Below are 17,063 nucleotides of genomic sequence, written 5' to 3' on the forward strand. Positions count from 1 at the left end.
GCACTGACTTCTCAGCCAAGATCAAGGAGTGGTTACTAGCTTGCCCTGGGGGAAAACTTCCATCCAGGAGAAACTCACATTGTTTGCATACTAAAGTTATGGTTCCTTTTATTACATTGGCAGTTCATAAGTGAAACTATATGCTAATCCCATCTGCTCTTCCAAGCATTCTTTTGGCCTGTGTATATTGAGTTTTGTTGCAATTGTGGTATCTTCCAGAGGCCTAGACAGAGTAGAAATTACCCTGGGCACCTCTACATAAGCTACCGTGGAACTACCGCTGGTGCAGCGTGTATTTGAATGTATGTTATTATCTGTTTCTGTGTATATGTATGTGGTGATATGTGTCTGTATATATGCATGTGTGTTTCTGTGTGTCTGTATATCTGCATGTGTGTCAGTGACATCCAGACAGTGACATTAGACATCCAGTACTGGGGTTAGGTCCTGTATTGTCTAATAATTTTTATTATTAAATCTTGTGGCTGAGCAGCATTGTAAACAGGGCCAGATTTAACTTCCTTGCTGTCCCACTATTAGTTTCCTTAATGCACCCCCCCCCCATATATATACAAAATGTTTGGTGTATATGACTGGATGAGGTCACAGTATGATTGGATGGTGAATGTGTCCAAGTTGATGAATGGCTAAGGGATTCTGCTTGTGGGTTTGTGCATGCTGGAGGAAGGCTACTTGTAGTGTGTGTGGATGGGGTTGTTAGCAGTGTAGTATGTGTGATCATGTGAATAAGGGCTGTATGTTGATAGGAACTATACTATGTGTGCATAGGGAGGTGGGGGCTGTAGGGTATGTTTGGTGGGGACAGGGACTGTAATATATGTTTTGGGCTATATTATATGTGTGCAGGGGATAGGTACTGTAGTGTGTGTCTGGGAGGAAATAGGGACTTTTGTGTGTGTTAGGGGAATAGGAGCTGTTCAGTGCGCTTGAGGGTACATAGTAAGAAATATATACCAGTGATCCTTCTGAAGCATCTTCTGGTCTGCACCTTGGGCTGATATATACAACTTGTATTGTGCCTTCCGGCAAAGATACATTGCAGATAACTACTATTTTAAAGCCAAAGGAGTGGCTCTACTTTCCCACCGGAACTTAAAAAGAAGAGCTTAATCCTGATGGTCGATATATATATACACTTTTGTTTCTGCTCATTCAAGCTTGCCGTCACTATATTGTAAATATTTTTGCTCTGAATGCCTCTGTTTCTTTCTTTTATGGTAAACTTCTGACTGTTCTAACTGATGCTTCAGTTGATAGATTGCTTTTAGACAGAAACTTTAACAATGTTATAAATCCTCAACTTGACAGATCTGACTTTTCCAGAACTCCTACTACTGCTGAGGTAGGGTTTGACCAGTATATCCACCACTTAAATCTACATTACCTTTGGCACATTTTACATGGAACAGAATGAGACTATACCCATTATTCATCAGTTCGTGACACTATATCAAGTATCAAAATGTTTATAGCAGCAACAACCCTATTATCCAGTAGCTTTGAAGTCTTAATATCCTCTTTCTCTGTTTCTGACCCAATTAAGCTGACTTTGACTCTCCTGGCAAACCATTCATATAAACAACAATAGGAAAGACAGCTGACCCAGGTGGTTAGATTGTGGAGTACTACAAAATGTTAATAGCCCATATCTGTCTAACAATAACTTCATTGTTTAACAATATTCATGTTGACAGTCACCAAATTGAATCCCTAAATGTAGCGTAAACAATTCTTATTCCTAAACAAGACAGGAATCTCTTGTTTCCCTAATCGTATCACCCTTGATTTTTTTAACTTCTCACAAAAGATATTGGCCACTAGACTTCAAACTTTCTTGCCTGATATCCTGACCTCACACCAATATGGCTTGGTAAAAGGCAGACATTTAGTAGTGGGGTTGGTCCTAAGCAGCTGTTGCTCAAGCTAATTTGAGCGACTCCTCACCAGTACATGATCTTATCCTCAGTCTGGATAATTGTGTGACCTGTCCTCCTCTCATCAAAAACTTTGAAGTTAAGATACTTTGGTTTTAGATTTGTTGCCTTTTTTGTATCACAATAGCTTGGATTCCACTTACTTTGAGTTGGGTAGACATGTGCACCAGGGGTGTCCCTTCTCTCTCTTAGTTAATCTATATTTATTAAACTAACCAAAAACTAGGAACTGTGCACTCAATGCTGTCCAGTCACCAGGAAGACCCATCACATGGAGATGCACACTGGGTGGAGGTGTATAATTAAATAAAGGTGGACAAATCACTGTAAAATAAACATGTTTATTCTCGTAAAAACTACATGTATAGTTTAATAAGTGTTGATCAGCGTCACATTGACCTTATATTTAAGGGCAAAATCAGAAAAATTTTGAATTATTCAACATAGTTTTTTTTTTGTTCTGATAGATTACTACATACATGAAGAAGGCAAAGGATAAGTCCTCATGGCATCTCATAAATCATGAATGTACCATGTCTTGAGAATGTAAGGAAGCCAACATGAAGTCACATCACAGTATTAACATTAGAGAGCCACATGCTCTACATTCAGTGGTCCACAGTCTTTTCTGGTGTTGTTTCTGCTATTTCCAGTTTCCCCAGGTGGTCATTAAGGTCTTTAATATCAGCATCTGTTGGAGTTTCCAGAAATTCAGTGCCTTCACATAGCTTCCCAGTCAGTGGGTCTACTACTCTGCCCACCTTGTAAACTATTTCAGCCAGTTCATGTTTCACACGTTTGGAGCTTTCCTCAGACAAAGCTTTAAGTAACACAATATCTCCCACTGTGCACTGCTGGAAAGTATCGTGAGCAAAGTAGGTCTTTCTCTTATTGTAATACTAAAGAGAAAGAGAAATAAAATCAGTAAAAAGCAGAAGCAACCAAAAAATAAATAAAATCACTGATCATCATTTCATTATATTATAATTATAACGTGATATACAGTTTCTGACATTAGCCTTATTTAAATTACACAAAGCAACTTTAGAGAAATTACCGGTAAGTGTTTTTTAAGTATAGACCATGCCCCTCTAATCTCACTGCTCAATTCTCTGCCACTTAGGAGTTAGATCACTCATTTTATGCAGCTCTAGCCACACCTCCCTTGCTTGTTTATCACACAGCCTCCACGAAAAAATAAATAATAAAAAGTGGTTTAATTTGTACAGCACTTTGGTGCATTTGTGTGTTTTACTTTATAACTTTCTTCTCTCCTGCTCTGTTAATTGAACTTTAATTGTAAGCTGTAGCATTCAATTAACAGACAAAGAGATTCATATAAAAGAGATTATAAAAAATAAAGAAATGTATGCTCTTTTTCAATAAGTGTGTAGGGAGGATGTGTGAGTGAAAGCCAGGGGAGTTTTAGCTAGGGAAGCATAAACAAAAGTGATTTAACTCATAAAGGCAGAACTGAGCAGTAAATCTACATGAGCATGATATATACACCAAAACTGCTTCACCATAAGAACACTATAGGCACCCAGACCACTTCATCTCATTGAAGTATTAGAGAAACTACAATGTTTATGTTGCAGTACTAAGGCTGCCTCTAGTGGCTGTCTAACAGACCAATTCAATTAGATATGTGGTCCGGGTGCCCAGAGTGCCCCTTTAAGGCCTCAATTTAATATTTTTGGATAAGCTTTTTAAATGATTTCATATTTTTTAAAACGATACTATATTGAAACAAATTGTAACATTGTGATAGTTTAATGTTTTATATGATATTTCAATATTTTGGAAAAGTTAATTTTAGAAGTGTATCCAAAAATATTTAATGGAAGCCTAAATCTGAACGGAAAAACTGAGGGAAAAATAGATGATCTGAAGAAATTCTCCAACTCAGCTTTAATTACTTCATTTTAATTAGATTTAATTTGTGAAAGTTTGGAGTTTTGCCCTCAGCTGGCTGCATATGTTATGTGTGTGTTATCTGTACTGGCTGCATGTAGTATGTGTGGTTCTTTTTTGCATTCCTCATGCTTGGCTTTCCTGGATGTCCAGTGGGGGTTCATATTTCCTGGTGGTCTAGTTAGGTCTGCACCTTCTGTAGGAGTAGACTTCAGTAATTACTTCCTCACAGTCCTGGCACTCAGTGTATCAGGCTGGGAAAACCAGTTCCTATGTTCTGACTCATTAGTGAATGCTGGACTGAGAGGAAGCAATTACTGATGTCTGCACTTGTTGAAGTGAACACAAGACGCTCCCTGCCCCGGACCTCTCTCCCTCAATATATTCAGTATACCAGGCTGTATTAGCATTTCTATATTATACCTCAAAGCAGTCATGTAGCTGCCCTGCCACAGGGTTAATGGCTAAAAACAAACTGCTTGCCCAGTGCCCTGAACTAAATGTCCAGGGCGATAGCAATTCTGCATCCCCGAGCCACATTTCTTTTCTAGTTGACTAAGGCTAAGAGTGAAATACAAATGCTAGTATAACAAAACATTAAAACATTTTTGGTCTTGCCAAACTGTTACAAACATGAACAAAACATTTAATGTTGCTAGGCACTTTGAAGTTTGAGAGATGTTATGGGGTATTTCCACAACAATCCTGATGAGGACGAAGGGGATTATTTACATGCCCAAACTTAATATATGATAATACAGTATATTTATACATTTAGATTGTCAAAAATGTAGCTTCTACAGTAAAATATCCAAATACAAAACAAATTAAAAAGGTATAAAAATATGAAGGACTTGATGTGAACTTTACTTACCTTTAACAAGTAGTTGTCCAGTACCAGCCTCGTCACTCTGACTTTTGCAGTATTTTTCATCTTCGTCCCAATCACTTTGCCTACAATCCATTTTGCATGGACAGTAGCACGTACAGCTGACATGGCAAACAGCGTACCTGTGATAAAGACACATACAAACCATGAAAAATCACTAGGCCTAGTGCACAGTAGAATCCTAATGTAGTGGTTTTGGTGCAATGACCCTGTCCATTTTTTTCCAGACAGTGTAAAGCATTGCTGATCTGAAATCAGCAATGTTTACATATGTGCAATATCACATCTCTAGTTACTGTCTGACTGACAACTATTAGAGGCACCTTCTCATGAAGATCTGTCATCACAGTACGATGATGCTGAACATATTGTACACATGTTGTACATCGCAAACAGATGCACTGAATTTAATGCTTCTCATACAAAAGCATTTGATAAGCCAAGTGTGGTAAATGCTGCGCATGCACCCTAATGCCTAATGAGAAGAAAGAAATAAAAGAGTGTTTAGACCAGCATTTCCCAACTGGTGTTCCGCCAAAAGTTTAAAAAATAAAATGGCCGCGGGGGGGCGAGGGAGCAGTGATCACTCCGTCTCCACTAAGAGGCGCACGAGGGAGCTGAGCAAGCAGCCCCACTGAACCCCAGGGACTGTTCGCTCAGCATGCCAGCCGCCCCACTGAACCCCAGGGACTCCATGCCAGTACTCCTAAAGGTAGGGGAGCTGGGTGGAGCAAAATGTAAAAAAATAAAAATTTGTATATCTGTCTGTTTGGGCATTTGTATGTGTATATGTGTCTGTCAAAGAGTATATGTGTGTTTGTCAGTGAGAGTGTATGTGTTTGTATGTGTGTCTGTAAAAGAGTATGTGTGTTTGTCAGTGAGAGTGTATGTGTGTCTGTCAGTGAGAGTGTATGTGTGTCTGTCAGTGAGAGAGTGTGTGTGTCTGTCAGTGAGAGAGTGTGTGTGTCTGTCAGTGAGAGTGTGTGTGTGTGTCTGTCAGTGAGAGTGTGTGTGTGTCTGTCAGTGAGAGTGTGTGTGTGTCTGTCAGTGAGAGTGTGTGTGTGTCTGTCAGTGAGAGTGTGTGTGTGTCTGTCAGTGAGAGTGTGTGTGTGTCTGTCAGTGAGAGTGTGTGTGTGTCTGTCAGTGAGAGTGTGTGTGTGTGTCTGTCAGTGAGAGTGTGTGTGTGTGTCTGTCAGTGAGAGTGTGTGTGTGTGTCTGTCAGTGAGAGTGTGTGTGTCTGTCAGTGAGAGTGTGTGTGTGTCTGTCAGTGAGAGTGTGTGTGTGTGTCTGTCAGTGAGAGTGTGTGTGTGTGTCTGTCAGTGAGAGTGTGTGTGTGTGTCTGTCAGTGAGAGTGTGTGTGTGTGTCTGTCAGTGAGAGTGTGTGTGTGTCTGTCAGTGAGAGTGTGTGTGTGTCTGTCAGTGAGAGTGTGTGTGTGTCTGTCAGTGAGAGTGTGTGTGTGTCTGTCAGTGAGAGTGTGTGTGTGTCTGTCAGTGAGAGTGTGTGTGTGTCTGTCAGTGAGAGTGTGTGTGTGTGTCTGTCAGTGAGAGTGTGTGTGTGTGTCTGTCAGTGAGAGTGTGTGTGTGTGTCTGTCAGTGAGAGTGTGTGTGTGTCTGTCAGTGAGAGTGTGTGTGTGTGTCTGTCAGTGAGAGTGTGTGTGTGTGTCTGTCAGTGAGAGTGTGTGTGTGTCTGTCAGTGAGAGTGTGTGTGTGTCTGTCAGTGAGAGTGTGTGTGTGTCTGTCAGTGAGAGTGTGTGTGTGTCTGTCAGTGAGAGTGTGTGTGTGTGTCTGTCAGTGAGAGTGTGTGTGTGTGTCTGTCAGTGAGAGTGTGTGTGTGTGTCTGTCAGTGAGAGTGTGTGTGTGTGTCTGTCAGTGAGAGTGTGTGTGTGTGTCTGTCAGTGAGAGTGTGTGTGTGTGTCTGTCAGTGAGAGTGTGTGTGTGTGTGTGTCTGTCAGTGAGAGTGTGTGTGTGTCTGTCAGTGAGAGTGTGTGTGTGTCTGTCAGTGAGAGTGTGTGTGTGTCTGTCAGTGAGAGTGTGTGTGTGTCTGTCAGTGAGTGTGTGTGTGTGTGTCTGAGTGCGTCAAGGTTTGTGTATGTGCCACTGTGTGTATCGAAGTGTGTGTATGAGCCAGTGTGTATCAGTGTGTTTGTATGTGTCTGTATGTCAGTGTGTAGCTGAGTGTGTCAGTGTGTGTATATGTTACTGTGTGTATCTGTGAGTGAAGATGTGTGTGTCAGTGTGTTTGTGTCCCATACATATACACACACACACACACACACACACACACACACTGACACAGGGATATACACACCGGCACATACAAACACAGATACACTCACTTTGAAACATAGATACACACAATGTGTCAAGGGGTGTGTATCTGTGTCAGTGTGTGTATCTGTGTGCCACTATCTGACAGTGTGTGTATATCTGTGTCAGATTCATACACACTGGCACATACAAACACAGATACACACACCTTGACACTGTGTGTGTGTATGCATGTATCTGTGTGTCAAGGTGTGTGTGTATCTGTGTTTGTATGTGCCAGTGTGTATGAATCTGACACAGATATACACACACTGTCAGATAGTGGCACACAGATACACACACTGACACAGATACACACACCTTGACACTGTGTGTGTGTATGCATGTATCTGTGTGTCAAGGTGTGTGTATCTGTGTGCCACTGTGTGTGTGTGTGTGTATATATCTGTGTGTCAGACACGCACACAGGCATATACAAGCACAGATACACACACCTTGACATACAAAAAATGTAAGTTTTTTCCAGCGGTGTGGTGGGGGAGAGAAGTGTTCCACCATGTTGATTTAACTCATAAATGGCAGAACTGAGCAGTAAATCTACATGAGCATGATATATACACCAAAACTGCTTCACCATAAGGACACTATAGGCACCCAGACCACTTCATCTCATTGAAGTATTAGAGAAACTACAATGTTTATGTTGCAGTACTAAGGCTGCCTCTAGTGGCTGTCTAACAGACCACTTCAATGAGATATGTGGTCTGGGTGCCCAGAGTGCCCCTTTAAGGCCTCAGTTTAATATTTTTGGATAAGCTTTTTAAATTATTTAATATTTTTTAAAACGATACTATATTGAAACAAATTGTAACATTGTGATAGTTTAATGTTTTATATGATATTTCAATATTTTGGAAAAGTTAATTTTAGAAGTGTATCCAAAAATATTTAATGGAAGCCTAAATCTGAACGGAAAAACTGAGGGAAAAATAGATGAAAGGGTTCCACGGAAAAAATTAATTGGGAACCCCTGGTTTAGACCAAAGTAAGAGTTGCCAGATTGTAGCCTCTTCCAGGTCTGGGTGGTACTTGCCCTTCTTCTAGCACTTTAATTCGCATTGGCAGCAAGAAGTGTTAAGGCATATTTTTTTTTGTTTCCATATTTGTTTTAATATAGTATTCAATAATGGTTTGTGTTTTTTTACAATGAAATACATTAAACCTTCGGGATTACTTATACATTTCTTATGTGTTATTGTTGATGAGGCTTTTATTGAACTGTAGTTTATTATTGGTTATGTATGTAAAGGCATGCTGCCCTGGTCCCAGCCAACATATATCCGTTCGATGTCCGAAAAATGAATAATTTCCCCAAATACACGAGAGACCCAGAATCAGCACTGCATCCAGACAAGCAAGCCCAGTGTCAGAGTATAGTGCTACACTGCCCCAATACTCCCACACAGGGCAGCACAGACATTCTGTAACTAAACACATGCCACACACAGCTAGCCCACTGAATGACTGACTCCATGCTGCACTCACCTGGCTCTCTGACAGATACCTCCTTTGCTGCTGACCTCTGCCGCAGCTCTGACGTCAAATTGTTGCGACCCTCTTAACTCCCAGCACGCTGGGTGAAGCTACAAAGCTGTTATTGTCAGCGCGTCCCCTGGTGGAGCATTCCTTTTCTTTTTCATTATTGGAAGCTGTCTGAGCAATCTTACTTATGATTTAGAGTTACTGCAACCCTTATGGAGGGGGGACCATTCCAGAGTAAAATGTACTATTTGGCACTATGGATAAGCCCCCCCTCCAAACCTGTTTATATATATATATATTAAAAAAAAACAAGTGTTTTACTTAGCGAAATTTCGTTTCGAGCAAAGCTCCATGTGTTCTGTCATTTTACTGCACCGCGTCACCAGAAGTGTTCTGGTGACACGGAATCAGCTTTTTAACCACAATTATATGTACTGCGCATGCACGCAAACACACTAGCTGCCAGTACAAGCACCAGCAGGAGAGACACACACAGAGATTCCCGGAAACAGAGATTCATGAACCATGTTTCTGGAGCCTCACTGTAAATTTGGAAACCCTGGTCATCTACTGCCTCTATCACAGTATATATCTCCCAATCCACTTATACAGCTGCATTCATGGATTGAACTACAAAACATTAAATAAAATTCATATTCTGCCCTGACAAGCGTCAGGTTAAAGGATCACTATAGTGTCAGGAAAAAAAGCGTTTTTTCTGACACTATAGTGCCCTGAGGGTGCCCCCACCCTCAAGGTCCCCCTCTCGTGGTGCTGAAGGGGCTAAAACCCCTTCAGCAGCTTACCTTATTCCAGCGCCGGGCTCCCTCTGTGCTGGTGACCTCTCCTCCCCCGCTGACATCAACTCCCCCGTCCAACATCAATGCTTTCCTATGGACGCTTTTCTATGGACGCTCTGTGCGATGGAGGCGAAATGTGCCTCCAGCGTCGCAGATGCGCCTCTAGTGGCTGTCCGGAAGACAGCCACTAGAGGCTGGATTAACTCCAAATGTAAACATAGCAGTTTCTCTGAAACTGCTATGTTTGCATCTGAAGGATTTAAACCTGAGGGACCTGGCACCCAGACCACTTCATTGACGCGCTCCAGACTTCTGACGGCTCTAGGAAAATTATAGAGAACAGGTGCTGTCTTCCTTGCTCCTCTCTGATGTCTCAGGGGCTACTTGTGGACCAAGGCAAGGGTCATCTAAAAAAAACAAAAAACGCTAGGGGGAATGGAGGAGTGCAATATGTGAGGGAAGGAGTGAGGGGAATGCAATCTCACCCTTGTAGGGGACGATTATCACGCCTGTTGTCAGACTTAATTTACGAGTTCTGAGCTGCCAATGTCATGTGCGCTGAAGGGGGGGAACTTGTCCCAGCACACAATTAGCAATAACTCAGTATGGGTGGTATTTCAAGCAGAAACACTGCACATTCTGACTCCTACCACTATGACCATTTCAAATCAATGAAGTGATCATGGTGGTCAGAGTTACCCTTTAATAGTTGTCAGTTTTGAGTACTTACATTTTTTGTTCCATTTGTTTAGTGTGCCTAGTTCTGAAATCTAATTGTCATTTTTTTATTTATTAAAGCAGTTGTAAAGAGACAAATATACTCTTACCTCTGGTGCAGAGAGGCCGGACAGTTGACCTATTGGACAATTATGATGAAGTGGAGTGGCCCATTTTACAATTGCTCTGGTACATATTAGGGCTCGCATTTACTGTTATAATTTGTTTTGTACGGTTTTCTCAAACATTCGAATTGAATATTCAGATACAGTCCATATCACCCAACATTTCAAATGGACAAAGAGGGACACTCGTTTTAGGTTGTGGCTATGGATGGTGTTGCTATGATAAATTTTAGGTGACTTGCTAATAAAAATGTATGTAACTGAAATAAATTTTAGAACAATGTATCTTATTTATGCAGATTGATTTTCTTTTTGTGTAGTTTAAAGTTGTGCTGCTGTAAGCATTATTGCTGTGGAGCTCTGATATAAATTCAGACACATCAACAATATAGAGCTCCTAGGAAAGAGGCACATAACTATAAAAAAGGACTCTAGGATAAAAAAAAGAGGGAAGGGGTTATTGGGCCCACAATAGGGACTGTCCCTCATTACTACTGCAATACCCTTCTCAGTGGTCTTACGTGTTCCCAGATTGCACCGCTGCAATCTATAATGAATGCGGCGGCAAGACTCATTTTCCTGTCACCCGCCTCCCCGCTCTGTCAGTCCCTGCATTGGCTTCCAGTTAGATATAGGGCTCAATTTAAAATTCTGGTGCTTGCTTGCAAATCTCTACATAATGCTGCTCCAACCTACCTATCCTCCCTAATTCATTAGTATGTCCCGTCGAGGCCCCTGCGCTCTGCCAAAGACCTACGTATATCCTCTATCCGTACTCCAACCTCAAATGCTCGCCTCCAAGATTTCTCCAGGGCTGCACCTCTTCTGTGGAACGCCATTCTCTTCTCTGTAAGACTTTCACCCAGTCTCCACTCATTAAAAAAAATCATTTAAAACACACTTCTTCAAGAAAGCATTTCAATTAAATTGTGAGCAGGTTTTTATCCCCCACCCCCCATGACTCCTCTCCTGCAGCTGTCAGAAATTACCTACTAAGCCCTCAGTGAATACTTTTCCAACAACCTACTTCTTACCCCTACTTTTACTCTTTGTGTCACTATACCACACTCCCTCTAGAATGTAAGCTCATTGAGCAGGGCCCTCCACCTCTCTATTCCTGTACGTCCAATTGTCTGGTTAAAATTACATAATAAATAATAAATAGCATACATCCCAAGTGTCTTTTTTGGGAGGGGTGAAGTCGCCACAGTACCAGAAACAGACCACATGTTGTGAACCAGGTACAAGAATAACAAAACAAAAAAGACAAGGATTGATAATAACAGATAACAGATTACATGAATAACCTGAGGAGATGATATATTAGATGATATATATTAGTATATAATAGTAATAGTATAATAGATGAAACACTAGCCAATGCTCAGAATGAGTAGCAAACAACAGAATACCAAGGGCAAGTCGGACTCAATATTATGGAAGACAAGATCATCCAGATAAAACCAGAATAGTAACAAGAAACCTGGACTTGTTGGAGCAAGCAAATACTATGTAAAGCAGGAAGGCTCCAACCAGCTGGTTTCATTTTAGAATTCAGAGAGACCCATAACATTTATGTATGCATTCTGATAGACTTCTGGTGACAATACTTATCCCGATAGATGAGTCAATATGTGCAGTATCATTATATGGCAAAATGGCTTTAGTTGGTGGACCATGTATTTTCTGTTATGTCTATGTTCTATTCAGTAGCATCAATGATTCTATAATTTGCTTATTCTACAATGTGATGATTGTAAGAAAAATGAATACTAAAAATATAGTAACAGATCAATCTGTCATGTGAGAAAAGCAGCTTTCTCTAATACTTCGGATATTTTTCACATTTCGTTTATTTGTTTGGTAGTTTTCAAACTACCGAAGACCAACCACCCCTCTGGCTCATTATTGATGAAGGAAACGTTCAATTAAGCAATGTGTGGCCGCCATTCGTATAGCCGACCATCTTGTTTGCACGAAAGGAGGCAGCGGGACTTGGTTGGCGAGTGTCAAACTGACGAACGGCTGCTTCCTTTTCCTGAACAGCTAGGAGAGCGCGAACAAGGGGAACAATCGCTGCTATGAGCCAGAGGGATCCATTCGTGCATTGGTTCGGTTTTTAGGACTTCACGAAATAGACCGACTGCACAGCCTGAAATCATGGAACTGTCCTGTGCAGGAGCCACGTGTGCGGTCGGTCAACTGGAACTTCTACGAAAATCGAAAACCCCTGAACCGATCTGGGTGATTTTTGGATATGTTGGTCACCCAGATCTGGGCTATCAGGGGATGTGACATTTGTGGGGGTCCTGTAAGTTTTGGGGGGATTTCCAGATATTGTGAAAATTGTGTTCCCTCTGCCCAGAGATAATTAGGTTACCCCTTTATCTGACCCAATTATCTCCAGGCAGAGAGGAGGGGATTTACTGTTTGTACTGGGAGTGTCACTGTTCTGCTCTGTATTTTTATTGGTTATACTAAGTTGTGTCCCTATTTTTCACAAGGTCCAGGGGCGTGTTCCCCTGGCCTGTAAACTTGCATAAAAGCCAGTGTGGCACAATCAAATTTCATTCCTGTTGCACCCTTCATCATGTTTCGGCTGATGTTTGGGTACCTGATTACTGCTTTGGGGAAATTCAGCTTGAGCGCTTCATTTAATTCATTTTTGGATTAATAGACGAACGGAGAACCGAACAGCGAGCTATAATCACTCTTGCTGTTCGGTTAAAAACTGACGAACCCCTAGCTACCACTTCAGGGTTCGTTACATGTTAAAATTCCAAGTTTAAAAAACCCAGAAAGAACTCGTCCTTATTTTGGCTCTACACTAGAAGAAACACCCTGGACACCATAATAACTTCAACTTAATGAGATTATTAGGGTGCCTGGAGGTCCTGTGCGCCATCTTACTATAAGTGGCTTCAATTTAAAAATATGTTAACCCCAAAGAGCTCATAAATGGTTTCACCCCTTAAGATATGACAATGCCCAGGACATCCAGGCACCATAACAACTTTATTGAGATGAAGATCATGCATGCCTTCTCCAAGATGGCATCCAGTATTGGTTGTGAGTTTGTTCATATACCCCTAAAGTATACATAAGGCATTGCCCAATTTGACGTGTTTCCATCACTTAGAAACATAGACCTATATATCTATACACATATCTTTTGTATCCATTTTTGGTGGCCATATTTTTTTTTATTTCTTTGGGGGGGGGGGGGGGGGGGGGGGAGGGAGTGATTTAAATATAATAAATATATACTTTGACCAGATCAGCTGTGCTTTTTCTCTTCATAATTTACTGTTCTTTTTTTCTTTTTTGTTTCCTAGTGTATTCATGATATGTGGTATTATCATGTTTATTGGTCAATTAAATGTGTATGTCAAGTACTTTCTTTGTCTTTTGAGGTTTTACTGTCTTGGAGGTACTTAGAGTGCCGTGCCTCATGATGGAAGCATTACACTGCTAATTACTCTGGTTCACCTATCATTCCATTCAGGTGATACATGTTTCTTGCTCATTTCCCATTGGCTGGGAACACTGCCATTAAAGGCTTAACATATGTGTCATGGATTTCAGTCTGCATGACTTACTTCTTTAACCTCACATGCGAACAGACAAGGAACAGTGTCTGAAGAGGTTTGCTGACATACAGGATTTATTTACAAAATGACTGCTTATACTTTTCCGAAACACATACATTTCTCTTATGGCCTTTTGTGAAACAAGAATTTCGAAAAACTAACTATAATCATCTGATGGCAAGACAGCAACAGACATGTATAAACAGCATCTGTGCCACACCTGAGGGACAACTAAAAAAAAAAACTGAAATTTCTTTACAAAGTGAAACTGCACCGGTGCCGCTTCCTTTTTAGATGGATTATTAAACACAACAAAGAAAACAGAAAATTTGGTAAGCACTGTGGAAATATTCCTCACCGAAAGAAAATTATATTTATTTTTTACATGTTGTTTCGCTGTTATGTATCTTTTATATTACATGGTATTTTTAGATTGGTGTTAATGTAAGTGCTAGTGTAGTTACAGTGTTAGTGCAGTGTAGATTTTAATATTTGAATGATAGTGTATTATAGTATAGTATAGTATAGTATGTCAGCATAGTTATTAGGCGCTTTACTGTAAGGTCACCAATGCATTGGGACATATATTCCACACATATAAGATAAAGGCAGGAATATACGATAACTCAGCAAATTGATTCACAGCAGCTTGTCTCTCACAATTTCCTATTAATAAAGTTATATGCTTAACTACAATCCAAATTGCAAGCTGTGACAATAGTTGAGTTGGAGATTTTTTTTTCAAATCAGTTATTTTGCCTACATTTTCCCATTACAATTTAGGCCTCGCTTTAATAATTTTGGATACGTTTGTCAAATTATTTCATATCTTTAGATGAACGTTTAAAATGAATATTTAAAAAAATATATATCATGTATAAATAATATCGATATGTAAAAAAAAAAATTACAATATCACAATATTAAATTGTTTGAAAAATGTATCCAAAAATATTAAATTGAGGCCTTCATTTGAAAATTCTGAGTTACGAAATAACGCTGTTATAGATATGTCATCTAATGTCATCTAAAGCCCGATCAGTGATAGATATTTACACACCAGTGTTATGGATCAAGAGAAACATATTAATCAAATAATAATGTAAAGCTTCATAGCCTCCATGTGACATATGAAAAATTCAAAAACTGTGTAATGCACCCTCTGAACCTCCCTCCACATATGATTGCATGTTATGTTTAAGGTTATCTGAAGGGGCTTTATACATGAAGGCAAATAAAGCATACCATTAAGACGCCATTCAACTATTTGTTACTAGGTATAGGATGACAGAGAATTGTGACTTAAAAAAGTGACAGGTTCATTGAATATTTCTGTACCTATTTTTGTTTAAGATTACATTTCTATCTCAGTGCATATGTTATACCATTATTTCACTGGTAATCATGTTCTATATTTTATACAGAGCATGCCCTAATTGTGCTGTGATTAAATTGAACTCCTCACTATTATCCCAACGAGGGAAATGTATTGAAATGGTCATGAAAAAAAATATGCAAATGCAGCACAATGAATATCTATTATATGTATAAAAAGGATTAGTACTGGACAAAAAAAACTATGCAAACTGATTACGGATTTAATTATTAAGATTTTTTTTATTTTTTTTTACTATTCGATCTACAAGTAGACATGTGCAGTTTTTAATTTCCCTACACTTACCTTTGAACTCTTTGTTTGCTTCAAATTCCCAGTTTTTGTGTTATTTCAGTGAGCACTACCCAGATTAGGATATGGTTGACACCTGTGTCAGTTGTAGGCATCTTATCATCCCTTAGATTGTAAGCTCTGTTGAGGAAGTCCCTCACCACCTTTTGTTCCTGTATGTTTGTCTTGTAGCTGCTATTTCTTTTGTTAGTCCATGCATTGTACAACTCTGCAGAACGTCAGCACTTAATTGAATGAAAACTTTTATTCCTAATGCTATTGTGGCACTGTCCCATCGCTGGTCTAATCCAATGATCCACATAGAGATGCATTGGGGACATGATGCGCATGCGTGGCGAGCACCAAGCGCACATCCAATACTTTTCATAGGGAAGCACTTAATCCAATGCTTTCCTATGAGCACCAAAGACATGCGACCATGTTTTACTTGATTGTTGCAGCGTAAGCGCCTCTAGTTATGACAGCCACTATAGCCATGCCTAAAGGGACACTGTAGGCACCAAGACCACTTCAGTTCATTGAAGTGGTCTGGGTGCAAACTCCCATCACCCTTAACCCTGAGCATTATTGCATTTTTTTTTATAAACGGCAATGATTACCTGCTAGGGTTAGCTCCTCCTCTAGTGGCTGTCTACTAGAGAGCCACTAGAGGGACTTCCAGATGGATAGGCAACTTTTGGTCACCTAAACAACGCTGGATGTCCTCACGCTATGCATGAGGACTTCCAGCATCACCGGAATCCCCACAGGAAAGCAATGAATAATGCTTTACTATGGAGAAATCCTAATGACAGCTCGGCCATTGCCGTGCATGCACATTAGGTCTCCCCCGCTGGCTGACGTCAGCGGAAGAGAGACATCGGCACTGGACCCAGTTAAGTAACAGAAGAGGTTATTAACCACTTCTGCACGAGGGGAGGGGAGAGGGGTGAGGGGCTGAGGGGCTTGACAGAGGGAGAAGCTATAGTGCCAGGAAAACAAATTTGTTTTCCTGGCACTATAGTTTCCCTTTAAGCATGCAACTTAAACATTACCCTTTGTGCAAAATGAAATGTTTTACATTAGGGTTAAACATGCAGGACCACTACTTTAGTGGTCCTATAATAAATATTATTATATTTTTATTATAGAACCACTATATTATGCTGAGTATGTTCCATATTTAACTGAGGAACATTCGCATATAGACATATATAGTTCAGAACTATGCAGTAATTCTATTAAGCAGAATATATGGGTGAGACTCCTGCCCAGGCTGATGGCAGTCACAGTGAGCATGGCTCAATCTTGAAAATAAGAATTACATTTTCTGATTCATTAATTGAATACCAAAAAAAGAAACTTATAAGTATATGATAATTCTGCTGTCACGAAAAATACTGTTTAAATTACATCACTTGCAAGAATATCGATTGCACAAAATAACATGAATAGAACTCTTTTTTACACAACACATTTTTGTAGTGTGTCAGTAATTTATACTAGAAAATATCTGGCATAATGTGACAATTTAACCTCTCGGTTTTTATTCAAAAAATAAAAACAACACTTTAAAAAAAATTTTTTTTTAATTGTT

At 40.0% G+C, this 17,063-nt stretch overlaps 2 protein-coding genes across 3 annotated transcripts in view; one reads left to right on the forward strand and one right to left on the reverse strand.

Annotated features, from left to right (window-relative positions):
- Window positions 1-2,282: 2,282 nt before the first annotated feature.
- On the reverse strand, window positions 2,283-8,624 carry MRPS17 (mitochondrial ribosomal protein S17). The gene is made up of 3 exons (XM_063444598.1): window positions 8,572-8,624; window positions 4,744-4,880; window positions 2,283-2,854 (listed from the first exon to the last, which is right to left on the reverse strand). The coding sequence occupies exons 2-3, from the start codon at window positions 4,864-4,866 to the stop codon at window positions 2,564-2,566; spliced, it is 414 nt and encodes a 137-aa protein (XP_063300668.1). The 5' UTR covers window positions 4,867-4,880; window positions 8,572-8,624; the 3' UTR covers window positions 2,283-2,563.
- Window positions 8,625-13,807: 5,183 nt separating this feature from the next.
- The window catches only part of LOC134612852 (merlin-like), a 71,389-nt gene continuing 68,133 nt past the window's right edge, over window positions 13,808-17,063 (forward strand). For both annotated transcript variants that reach the window (XM_063457305.1, XM_063457313.1), the window contains exon 1: window positions 13,808-14,132. The gene's annotated coding sequence lies outside the window, so the exon portion shown is untranslated. The remainder of the gene's footprint in view (window positions 14,133-17,063) is intronic.

Source organism: Pelobates fuscus, chromosome 1 (genome assembly GCF_036172605.1).
Source record: "Pelobates fuscus isolate aPelFus1 chromosome 1, aPelFus1.pri, whole genome shotgun sequence".
NCBI classification, from domain to species: Eukaryota; Metazoa; Chordata; class Amphibia; order Anura; family Pelobatidae; genus Pelobates; species Pelobates fuscus.